This window comes from Zalophus californianus, chromosome 7 (genome assembly GCF_009762305.2).
Source record: "Zalophus californianus isolate mZalCal1 chromosome 7, mZalCal1.pri.v2, whole genome shotgun sequence".
NCBI classification, from domain to species: domain Eukaryota; kingdom Metazoa; phylum Chordata; class Mammalia; order Carnivora; family Otariidae; genus Zalophus; species Zalophus californianus.
The window spans coordinates 5,573,068-5,586,482 of NC_045601.1; the positions used below are offsets into that span (position 1 = coordinate 5,573,068).

The 13,415-nt window shown below is 35.5% G+C and overlaps 1 protein-coding gene across 7 annotated transcripts in view; it reads right to left on the bottom strand.

Annotated features, from left to right (window-relative positions):
• QKI (QKI, KH domain containing RNA binding) overlaps nt 1–13,415 on the bottom strand; it is a 156,701-nt gene that overhangs the window by 108,392 nt on the left and 34,894 nt on the right. For all 7 annotated transcript variants that reach the window (XM_027601745.2, XM_027601744.2, XM_027601743.2 and 4 more), the window contains exon 2: nt 10,445–10,587. In XM_027601745.2, coding sequence (XP_027457546.1) covers nt 10,445–10,587 — 143 coding nt within the window. The remainder of the gene's footprint in view (nt 1–10,444; nt 10,588–13,415) is intronic.

The following is a 13,415-nucleotide window of genomic DNA, read 5'->3' on the forward strand; positions in this document are numbered from 1 at the left end:
AGAAGGCCCTTTAAAAGGTCTCTACTTTTTAAACCTTTGTTTTTTGTTTTGTTTTTTTCTTTTTGCTGTTACCCTTATGTTTAGACATATGATTCACTGTTCTATAAAAAAAAAAGCAAGTAATTTTTTTTAATGGCAGATACTTTTAATTTTTCTTTCTTGAAATACCTTTCTTTCTCCTTCCCTCCCTCAAAATATGTCAAATCCTCCTCAAAACACAACACTGAGCTCAAGGGTTCCTCCTGTCATTTTCTGTATTCTGATTCCTAGAGTTGTTTTCCCCTCCAAAGTGAGGATTTCAGGGCACTATGTAACAACCCCTCTGACAGCCCCTATTACATGATATGCAAGGAGGTACATACATGTCTCTTGCAGATCATCCCATGAGCCAGAAACCAGTACCTGGTCCTTTTTATTATAATTTTTTTTTTATCCACAGTGCCTCACACAATATACAGCACATAGATGAAGGTAATATTTATTCAGATTATTGGATACTATAATTTAAAAGCGCTCACAGAAATCATGTAGCGATTTTTTCATTCTCATGGTAAAATTAAGTCACTAAGTAAGTCATATGCAGCACAGGAATTCTCACACATTTCAGAAATTTCTCAAATAAGCCTGATGGACTGATCTCAGGATAAATTCCAAATGACAAAATCAATGCTGTCATAGAAACAAAATGTTATTTCCACTTTCCATTTCAATATGGAAGTACCATGAGTGCAATGACTAGGTCATTAAACATTTCCTAGGTGTTGAGTACATTGAAGTATGTTTTATTATGAGTGTTCCATAATAAGCTAGCTTCTATGCTTAGCACTTTACATGCATTAAGTCACTTCATCCTCGTAATGCTGCTTAAAGACAGTTACCATTAATATTTAATACATGAGAGGTTACAAAAGTAGCCCCAATCCTAGAACACCTAGATTGCAGATAGAGTTTGGACACTTAATTAGTATAGTATAATGCCCCTCTTCTAAAGACCTTAAACTATATATCCTAATCACACCAGAAACTCACATTTAGTTTTCTCATTGTTGTTTAATCATTCAAAATGTTTGGTAAAAAGTTTATAAAAACTCTCTTCAGATTCAAGTTTACTTTCAGAGTCCAACTGTGTTTTTATAATTTCTTCTCCACTTACACCTCAAAACTTATCATTACTGTACCACTGTCACATAACCACACCTTGATATTTTCATCTGTCTTTTACTGATTGGGTTCACTGCCTTAACAATCATCATATACATCCTTTTCACCGTAACTGGACCTTTTATATGAATGAAAACCTTTACGTGATTATTACTTCATCCACCTATATTAATGAAAAATATGTGTAACTTCAAAAAAGAAAAAGAAGAATGATTATTTCAGTCAAAACTGAGCTTACAGTGTCACTTCAAACCTGGAAGATGAGTCTGGGAGTTTAAATATATAGTTCTGACTTCGGATTACAAATACTACCTAAGGCTCTTTGAAATTGATTTAAGTTTTGCTGCGTAAGTATCATCGACCTCATACACTATTTCAAAATTATTAATTCAGCTCTTAAAGTGACCTGTTTTTGGCACCCATTTTAAGTCACATGTGATAACCGTCTTTTATACCACCCTCGCTCAACGTTCCCACATTGTTAATAATGACAAAGCTTACAGAGACTTTTAATTTTCTTCCGTTAATATAGTATGTTTTTCATCTGCTACTCTTGGTTCCTCTATAATATTAAATTATAAAATCTTGCCCTGTATTCTCTGCTTTAAATGAATAGCACCATTAGCAAAGCCCTCTCTCATTCTTAGCCTCCACATATAATAGACTAAAAAAAATCTTAAAGTTTTCATTATTTAATCTGTCCCCTATTCTTCCTTTCAACTTCACTGCCTTAGTTCAGGCCCTTGTTACTGTATAACAGGATTATGGCTATAACAGTACTATGAGTGCAGGAATTACATCTTTTCATACTCTTGTGCCTGGTGCCTAGAACAGGCCACACACAAGTCTGAAATAAAGAATAATGTCAAAATTTTACTGGCTTATACTCAGATCTCTTCAGCCTTCATGTTTCTAATTATTTTTCAAATTTTCATTTTCTCTTTTGATCTGTTAAAATTGCAAATTTATATTGCTTTCATACAATTTATAAATAAAAACGCAAGAAAGTAATCAAAGCAATCATTGTTCTCTAACCCCAAAGAATACAATACAGATATATTTCTTTAAAGCTTAGTTAATTCCTTACAAAATAGTAAAATAAAAAAAAAATTATCACACCAATATCTAACATGGAGATGGCCAAAGTCACGCTAGGTAGGCTGCTTACCCGATGATACTGTTTTTGCACTTGGGGAAAACAGTTTTCTGTGGTAGATCAAAACTAGATTTCAGGAAGTGCCTAATTTTTTTTACAAACTATTTGTTTTAAAGGGCTGAATTTATTAAGACATGTAATGCTTTCCCAATGAAATAATTAACCGAATTTAGCTCTAAGGCTAGTTGTTGAAATGTCTGATTGCAATGCTTGTAAAGTTAAGGCAGGTTCCATCAAAAACTAGAGTAGTTTTCCACTCAGATTCAAACCAAAAGTTAAGTGTAAATGATGAGTTCATTCACTCATAAAATAATTTCAGGTGCCCTACGATAAGCAAGCACTAAGATGGGTGGTAAGCTCAAGCGGTAGAACCTTCAACTACCCCACACAGCCCATTCTGTCTGCCGATTTTGGAGGGAAGAGGGTTAGGATTAGGAAGATTATGTTACTGACTGCTTCACTCAGTTCAGGAGGCAATGCTCTCTCAAGATGGACCAACAGTAGTAGATCAACATCTCAGACTTTCTTTTAATATCTAACAGAAACACCTGGATGTTTATGGAATATGAATAGCCCTGAGAATTAGGTTTCTCTCCAATGTTTTTATTATATTCCTTTGGTTATTTCAGGGACAATCTTAAGAGATATGGAGGTTAGATATCAGTGATTAGGTATCCAACTGATTGATAAGTCTCTTACAACAATAATTTTTCCAGATCAGATCCTAACAAACTCTTTTTGGATAAGATAAATTCACAGACAAAACTTTTTATCTCAGGGGGGCCTGGAAAACATTTGCCTGCAAGTAATACTCCCCTAAAAACAAACTGTTTTCTAATCTGTTCTTCTGAACACTAGTTCTTTTTAAATATTAAAATATATTACCTAAATAAAGCTTTAAATTTTAAAACTCTGAGAAGGCTTATTATTTTTAAAACTGTTAAACTTTGAGAAAACCTGAACTAAACAAAATTTATTGTTTTCAGAATGTCTTGAAATTCTTTTTGGAATAACTTCTATTAACATCCTAAGAAATTTAGTATAGCTCAGACCATAAAAACCCTAATTAAGTATTTGATACATAGCAGGCCTTAATATGCCCTTGTAGAGTGAAATAAAAACCTCCAAACCAAAACTAAAAAGACAAAAGTCATGAAATTGACCCTCACTAAATATTATCTGTTTAAACTTCAAAGTCAACTGTTAACAGTTTCTTTACCTAAAACTTAAAAATATGCTCAATTTTATCAAATGGCACTGCTAAATTAAAAACTCCAACAGATTAATATATAATCTGAAATACTTCACAACTCTACTCAGTATATACCAGCCTTCCTAAAAATCAACAAATCATTAATAGTTTTATGTGTAAACTATCAGAGAGATAGAGATATGTAGATCTTTTCATGTTTTATATTTTCACTCCTAATTAAGATCATATAGCGGCAAAAATTAAGCCTGAACCTAGGTAATGAAAAAGGAGACTGTGCAGATTATTAAATTTTGATTTAATGTCCATTTGTTTCTCAGAACAAAGGTGAAAGTAGTTTATATGAAGACTCTTGATTAATTCTTTCAACAAACAAGGAAGCCACAATAGTCAAAGGAGCAAAGGCCTAATGAAAGGTCTGCACTGACCCGTTCTCTTCATAACCATCCCAAACAAATGCTAGCTCAACAGCCAATTTGCAGGAGACAACTGTGAGAAATAGGAGAAAATCAACAATCTTATACTATATACTAAATCAGAAGCTATGACTAGCCAAATTCAGGAAAACTGAATTGAAAGGGAACTTAAAAAACTCTTGCTCCACCATTAACAGATTATTATTATGACACTACAGAAAGTGATGAGTGCTATTATAAACCTATATTATTAAGTACAGTTGCCAGGCTGGGATCCTTGTTGGAAAAAATATTTGAAAATGCATTTATCCATCTTACAAACCTTTGACAACTGTCCTCATCATAGCCTACACCCAAGACATACCTTTCAAAGCTACAACCGTTCAAAAAAACCCCAAAAAACTCATTTTAAAAACATAAGAAAATCAGAGTTATCTTCATATTAAATAGCTAGAGAAAGTTTCACTACAATTTCGTATCACATCCCAGAGTTTAGCAATCTAATCTGCTCATGTATGTACTACACAACTAATATCCCTAACAGCTAGACCTTGACAATATTTGGAACTTATCTACCACTGAGGTTGATCCTATAAAACAATTTCTCACAACTCAAAACTGAATAACTAGGCAAATTTAATGACAGAATTATTACTGACTCACTGAAACATAACATCTTCTATTTATATCAATCAGAGTTAACTTCATTCACATACTGCTTTATAAAATCTCCATGGATTCAAACAAGTCCTTAATAATTTAACCAGCCAAATTACCAGTTTGATGGCCTATGTGTAACTTTAATCTTCTTCGTGTCTGTCACTTTATGAATGTATGATAAAGTTACATATTCTTAAATGATTTAATGCAATCTATTTTACCTTTCATTCAAGACTGTGGGCTGCTAGGAATTTTCATGTTCGTGATCACAAGAACCATACTTAGTACAGTATCAGATGCCATACATTTGTTATCTTTATTCTTCCGAACAATTTTATGAGGTGGACCTTATAATTTAATGAACCAGGAAACAGATTCTAAAAAGTTAACATGTGTTAAAAGCCAATGTGATAGTAAGGACTATTTTTCAGCAAATATTTATTCCAGTCCCCTTCTCACTGTGGACTGAGCGGCTTGTCAATGCAGTTTCTTAATTTCGGTGCTACTGACATTTGGGGTAGGATAATCTACCTACCTGGAGGGGCTGCAGTGTTCATTTTAAGATATTCAGCAGTATCACTGGCATTTACCTCCATACTAGATGCCACGAAACCTCCTCCCCTTGTAGTTCTTCTGACGACCCAATATATCTCCAGATATTGTCAAATTCTGAGGGGCAAAATCATCCACACTTGAAAATCACTGGGCTAATAGATTGTTAGCAGATAGGAGTAGAGGCCTCACACGTGCTTAAGCAATTTGGCTTGGCTCTGGTACTCCAGTGACCTGCCATGAGAAAAGCATGCTCCTAGTAGCTGCTGCCCCTTTGGACTGAGCCCAGCAAGAACACAAAGATCTAAACCTACCTGCAGCTGGCCTAGGTCAAGTTCAGCTAAGCCCAATCAGCAGAATCTCAGCCACCACAAAAACCAATGCTTGTTATTTTAAGCCAGTAAGTTTTAGAGTAGCTTATCATGGAGCATTATTATGGCAATTGTTGACAAATACAGCCGTAAGGGAGTAAAGCCAAGATTCAAAACTGAGGCCTGTCTGGCTCAAAAACCCACTATTATCCAACTATGTAAGAGAGTTTTCTCAACGGAATTAATATCCCCAACTCCAGCATGTGCTTGGTACACAGTAGAGATGCAATAAAAGTCTGCTTTGTTAATAAATATAAATACTGAATGTGAATTTTTAAGAAATTCAGTTCATTTTCAATATACTCCTCTTATTACCTTCCCATTACCACATCATAAAGCCACTTGATTCAAAAACATTGTGAAGGACATTTTACCACACTACCTCATTTCTCAAACACTTAATCTAAAACTTTCTTCTCCTGTAAGTCCCAGAGCTATACACAACCAAGTCCAAAACAATATCTCCAAATTAACACTTTTATAAAATAAGTTGCTTATGTGCAAATGCAAAGGACAAGTTTAAATTAAAAGTTTAGCAGTATCTGAAAGAGTGAGACTTTCACATAGATATGCACAACAAATATTTGTTGTACAGCTACCATTTACCAGACACCATTCTAGGCAATGAGAATACAAAAAGAGACAAAATCCCCACCCTCATGGACCTTGCATTCTGGTTAACACTTAGACAGTGTTATGGCATTTCCCAAATGCTTTACGTGCATTAACTCACTTATAATTCCCCACATTCCTGTGAGAGACTTACTATCCCCTCGGAGAGGTGAGAAAATGGAGAACCATAAATGACAAGTAATTTGTCTGAAGTCTCAAAATTAAGTTGGCAGAGCCAGCCAAGGGTCTCTGGGTTTGCGTCCATACTTTTAACTACTATTAATATAAGCAGGGGCACCTGGGTGGCACAGTCAGTTGTGCATCCGACTCTTGGGTTTCGGCTCAGGCAGTGATCTCAGGGTCATGAGATTGAGCCAGGCATCGGACTCCATGTTCAGTGTACGTCTGCTTGAGATTCTCTCTCCCTTTCCCCCTCCCACCCACACTTCCCACCAAGCTCGCATGCATGTTCTCACTCTCTCTCTCTAAAATAAATACAAAATAATAAAAGCAGTTTTGAGTCAAATAGGATGAATTCACTCACAAAATCAAACCTATATACAAACGGTGTGGGTGGAAAAGCAGCATACAAAATGGTCTCTAAAACACAGTAAGTGAAGAAAAGCAAGAAAAGGAAGAATGCATCTTTGTTTCACTGTGGCCAATAGCTAATTCCTAATTTTGAAATAAATTTCTCCCTTGTTTTACTAGAATACTATTTCATTTTTTCAAAAGGTGACATAAAGTTCCTAATATAGAGCACAAAACAGTTACTACTCATTTGGTATATATTAATAACCTCAAGAAAAATAATTCTTAAATCCTTATAACAAACATAATTAACTTTTTTTTTTCTTTTTGAGAGAGAGAGAGAGAGAGAGAGAGAACATGCACACATGAGGTGGGGGGAAGGAGGAAAGAGAGAGAAAGAGAATCTTAAGCAGACTCCATGCCCAGCACGGAGCCCGAGGTAGGGCTCGATCCTAGGACCGAGATCCTGACCTGAGCCGAAATCAAGAGTCAGATGCTTAACCCACTGAGCCACCCAAGCACCCCAATTAACTTAACTCTTATAACAGGATTCTTTTATTAAATATAACTTAAATTCCTGTAACAGAGTTAAAATTAAGGTATTAAAAAAACTACCTGGAGAACCACAATGGTTTTAAATCCTTATCAATCCTCTTATGAATTATAACTAAATTTCTCATTTAAAAAGCTTTGTTAAAATAGATATTGTTGGGTGCCAAAAGTCATCCACAACTCACCCACCCACATACCTAATTGATAGGCCCACACCTGGACATCTAACTTTAAACCCAACACCTCTACCTCAGAACTGCTGAATCCCCACCTGCCCAATGGGCTCCTGCCTCAGTCTTTCTAGCTCAGGAACTGATGATTCTGCTACTCCAACTGATCAAAACCTTTGAGTTATTCCTGACTTTCCCTCACACTCCATACCCAATCTATCAGCAAACGCTACTGGCTCTAAGTTAACAATCTATGCAGGATCCAAGAACTTCTAAGTCATCTTGTTCAAGTTTCTCTCCTCTACCCCCTAAGTTAGTGTCCCTGTTGTCACCACTGCCCAAAGCAGCCAGAATGAATCTATTAAAAACCACTCCTTGGCTCAAAACATCTCAATGGCTTCCTACTTCACTCAGAATAGTATCTGACGTGGTGCTCAGTATCTAGTGGTGCTCACAGTCCCTACGTGATATGGTCCCTCTGCTAACTCTCTAATCTTGCATCTTACCACACTTCCCAAGCACACTCATGCCTTAGGCATTGCACATGCTGTTCACTCTGCCTGGAATGTTCTCCCCCCAGATAATTTTCATGCCTTCCTCCCCATCACTTCAGTCATGTCTCTGCATTCCCTCCATCTTTTAAGGGATACTTTTACTATTAATACACAGTCATCATTTACATGTTATAGCACACCTTATTTTTTCCATAGCACTGACTACACTTAAAAGTAAATACTCATTTGTTTATTGTCCATCTCTGACACTGCAACATCTGCTCCATGAGAGCAGAGGCATTGTTTAATTCACCACTCTACCTGCCTCCTGGAACAATGCTTGACAAAACAACCCCCTTAGCCCGCTCATTCTGACGATCAACAAATCAACAAATAAGAGCAGTACTCCTCAAACTTTAATATGCATCAGAATCACCGACAGGGCTTGGATGGCAGATTGCTAGGCCTCAGCCCTAGTTTCTGATTCAGCTACTCTGGGGTAGGGCTTGAACATTTACAAGTTCCCAGAAGGCATGGATACTACAGTCCTGTGACCACATTCTGAGATCCACTGACCTAGACAATGTTACACCGCAAAACAGTTGTCAGCAACAGGAGCTGACCATGGCAATGAATCCCAACTGGTGGAAGAAAGACAGGAACAGAATGCAAAGTTACCTCCTACTGGACCCACACTATGAAATATATCTCTTCTCACTTAGAGGATTATATCAAACATATCTTATAAATAATGCAATATAAGTATCACCTTCCCTGAATAGGATTTTGTCCAGAAGAATGGGGACCAGGCAGATGAAGCTATGTTCTCTAACAAGGTCCTATGATCTTACATATTCTGTGTTCATGACTAGTGTTGAAACTTTATCCTTTAGAATTTAAACGAGCATAGAAGGCTGATATCCTTTAGGAGATACTGAAACACCAAACAGCAGTAGACACCAACTGGGATAGCTGCCAAATCGTAATTTCCCATCTCTAGGAATCATTCCAATCATCGAGGGTGGGACCAGAGTAATCACCTCCAGGTTACATTAGTTAACCTCCCATCTTTAGTCATGGCAGACTGGTCCAAAACACATTTTCTCTCCTAAGAATCTGAAGTTCGAAGATAAAAGTCTGGGAGGCACTGAAACCAGACTATGTCAAAACCAAGGGTCTCAAAGATAAAGTCTGAATTCCTGTTGCTGAGGTTCTCAAAGCTGCCCTGGCCCTTCTCTTACAGGAGGCTTTGCAATCCACCATTTCCTTTAATCCTCTGATACCCAATTACTTTCCAACAAACTCTTTGCCTACATTATCCAGAACTGTTTACATACGTGCAACCAAAAAATACTTACAAAGTAAATGTATTAGCCTTAAAGAAAATTGTATTAGAAATGCAACTTGTGAAATGCCAAAGCTTTTTTCCATTAATCCAACTTAAAACATTTATTTTCCATCTTTAGACAAGTAGACTGTCCATATAATCAATGAATCTTAGAGTATACATCACATTTTGACCTTACAATACCAACTCCTTCTTGCAGAATAGTTTTTGCTTTTAGAATAGTTCTCTGAAACCTACCAAAATACCAACAGTTTGCTTTTATGTATCCAAAAGGCACTGGAGCCAATTATGTACAAATATTATGCATATTGGAAGTACATGGTAAATAACCACAAAAAAGGTTCTTTTGTTAAGTACCTTATATTCTGATGGAAAGAAATAGAAAAACAAATTAAAACACACCAAATAGCAAGTGCTCCTCAGAAAAATAAAGAAAATTATGTGAAACAATGAGTACCTAGATTGCTTTAGATAAAATAGTGAGGGGAGGCTTCTCCCCAAAATCTTAACCACAAAAAGAAGCCAGCCAGTGTACAGCTAACATAAATACTCTTAGGCTGGGAAAAGACCTGACTTGTTCTAACAGCCAATGTGACTACAGGGTACTGAGGAAGAGGGAAAATCACTTAAGATGAGGTCAGAGAGATAGAAAGAACCATATGACATAGTGCTTTATAACAAACACAAAGAGTCTAGAGCTAATTATAAATTAAGTGGTATAGGACAAGGAGGCTACTTGCAACAAGATGTTTATGGAGAACAGCTGGGCAAGAAACAAGAATGAAAAAGACAAAAGAAAAACATTATGAACAGTGGTTATCATAAAAATTTTGGAGCTGAAAGGAAGCTTAGCTGTCACCTAGTCCAACTTCTCATTTTACTGTAAGGATGACATGGCCCAGGCTGTGGCTTCCCTGAGGTCAGATTAAAGATGAGTAGAGAATTGTATCTGGTGCTCTCTCCGACATTCAGGCCAAAGCTAAAACCAAGTCTTTACCATGTGCATTTCCAAAAGTGACAAAGCAGCAATTAAATGAAAACATATCTAAAAAATTTTTTAATTGTCCACACCAAGTTAATCATACTTCTAGTCCCTCACATGACATTTTTTTTAAAACAGCTGACAATGCTTAAGTATTTATCACGAGATATCCCTTCCCAAAGTATGTGAAGCAGAAAAAAAATTGAATAAGACAACAAAACATACTTACATCTGGATATTCTTTTACAGGCACATAGAGTTTCTCTTGTAACTGAACAATAGGTCCCACAGCATCAGGCAATTCTGCACTCCTTTTCTCTGTACTGCCATTTAATGTGTCATTGTACATGTCTTTCCGTACTCTGCTAATTTCTGTTAAAAGTAAAAATTTTAAATGTGTTAGACCAAAAAATATTCTTGCTAGTCGAGGGGAAAAAAAAAACAGAAGGTAGGGGAGTGTTTCATCGATAAAGTGTTAAAACTCAAAGAGTAAAGCATTATTAACCTAGTCTACCATTCCCTAGATTAAGTCTATGTTGAACAGGACTATAGCCTTAATTATTTTCTAAAGAAATCAAATTTATATTAACCAATATATTTTATTTTTTTTAAGATTTTTTTTTTTTTTTTTTTTTAGAGAGTGAGCGAGTGCACTGGAGGACCAGGGGAAGGGAGGGCGGGAAGAGGGGGAGAGAGTCCCAAGCAGCCTCCGTGCTGAGCATGGAGCCCAACTAGGGGTTCGATCTCAAAACCCTGAGATCATGACCTGACCTGAAACCAAGAGTTGGACGTTTAACTGATTCCATCACCCAGGCGCCCCTATATTTTATTTAAATTAACTGCAGAGCCCAAACTCTTACCCTCTATTTGATATATCTGTTATTTTACTTAATTTCTCCATGCTTAAATAAGGCCATTCATTCCAAACAAGAGCTTTAATCAAATAAGAATGCCTATCAGACAAAACTAATAACAGTGGCTCTCTTATACTTCAGAACTCATCTGTCTGAATGAGATTTTGAACTGGATTACTTCCTTAGCTATTTTAGGTGTCTCTGAAATATCCAAACAGATGTCCAATGGATAACACAGATTTTAAGTTCAGCAGAAGTCTGAGTTTGATACACAAGTATGTTAGTCAAAGCTACAGGAACAGAAAAGATGTCTTAGAGAAGACAGAGGGAGAAAGGAGGACTGAATGAATCCTAGAAAAAGCAACATTTAAGGAATAAAGCAAAGAAGATCCAAACCACGAAGAAATGAAGGTGGATAGCAGAAGTAGGAAAGAGAGGTGTCACAGAAGCTGAAGAATGACAGAACCAAGAACAGGGTAATCAACAGTGTCAAACACCACAAAAGTATGGTGAGGTAAAGAGCAAAAGAGGGTACCTTGGATTTAACCACTAAGCCACTGGTGATCAGAGAAGTTTCAAGGAAAAGATGGTTTACAGAGATCAAACTACATCAGGTTAACGAAGGAAATATAAGAAGAAAAGTAGGTACCTAAAGTTAATGACCTTTAAAAAATTATTAGGACAGTTCCCAGGTATATAAATATACTTCTTATAAGAAAAAAATATATAAGAAATCCAATGAATCAAGACTTGCACAAAGGGGGAATCAATTCTTTCAAGAATTCTTATTAAAGCTTCCACAATGTGTTAGAGAACAGACCCCTGCCCATTAGAACATACTGTCTAATAAGGGTTGTCATTACTAAATTAGCTGGATGCCTCTGTATCTGTCTGTCCATGCTACAGATTACATCCTTCTTGGAGAAGAGGCTGTGTCCATTAGTATTTAAAAGGAAAATGCCTTTTATTTTTATAATGTATTTTGACTGCCTTCCAAACATGGAATTTCAATCTACTGCTATAAGGAACTATGAAATATAAATGCACACTTCAATTTTCTTAACTAGTTATTTATATCACTTTGCTAAATAAAACCCAACACAGCAAAAAGCCATGAGCAAAGGTGTTCTTACCCAGTTAGTCTTAAATCAGTGAAAATACTGTATTACAATACATTTTCTGCTTCAACGATGGCAACATTCATTTTATAACACATCTTCTCTCTTAAATAACAATTTCCTTGTCAAAGCTTACCAAATGTGCATCTCTGAACAGCAAATGAAATTTTAAAAAAAAAAAATCAAAAGAAGGTACCTTGGATTTAACTACATTATAAAGGCAAGACTTCATTCCTTAAGTTCTTTTTAATACTACTTTAATACTACTTAAATCTTTAATACTACTTCTTTTAATACTACTACTTTTTAATACTACTTTAATAATACTTATTAAATACTAATAGTAGTATTAAAACATGCCCAGTATCAAACTAGTGTTTATTTTGTATTAGCATGCGACAGCAATTCTCCAAGTTTTCAACCACCAAATAATAATTTAAACATAAATAACTGCTTACATAATTACAGCAAGTAATTAACCAAAGGACATTAGGGAAATTTAATTAAAATTATGCATATATCCTTTAGTCCAAGTCTCTATATAAAAGCAATTTCAATATTAATTTATTACATTTAAATTTCCTCTTCAGAAACTGCCTAATTCTTGTTAATAATGCTGATATAAAAATCCTGATAATAGCATAAAGGAAAACAATAGATAAAATTTGCTTATAAATATAAATGCAAACATACTAAATAAATAGGCTCCACCAGCATACCAAATGAATAATGCACTAAGGCAGTGGAATTTATACCATGGATGCAAGAGTTCAATATTAAAAAATCTATAACCAGAGTAATACAAAATAAAAAGGAAAACAACGTATTTCCAGGTAAACAAGTTTATCAAACTTAGAAAAACCAAGAGCACTGTAAGAAAATTCAGATGACTAAATTAAAAAATACATAAATATTACAATAATCAATGACCTTCACATATCCACTTAGATGATAAAATAGAAGAAAAGATAAATTTACCATTTAAATGTATTTGTATTTCTATAAATATTAATGTGATTCTCTGATTAATAACTGAAAGTTCTGTGAGATTCTGCTAACCACTATAGCCCCAGCTCCTAGAATAGTGCCTTGAATACAGTGGGCCCTCTGTTAATACTCAGTGGACTGGGCAGATGGGTGGGTAAATGAGCTAGGTTCTAAGGCATTAAAGTTAAACAAGTCATGGTTTCGAGCTTTCAAAGTTAGTCTCATATGGGATATATATAAA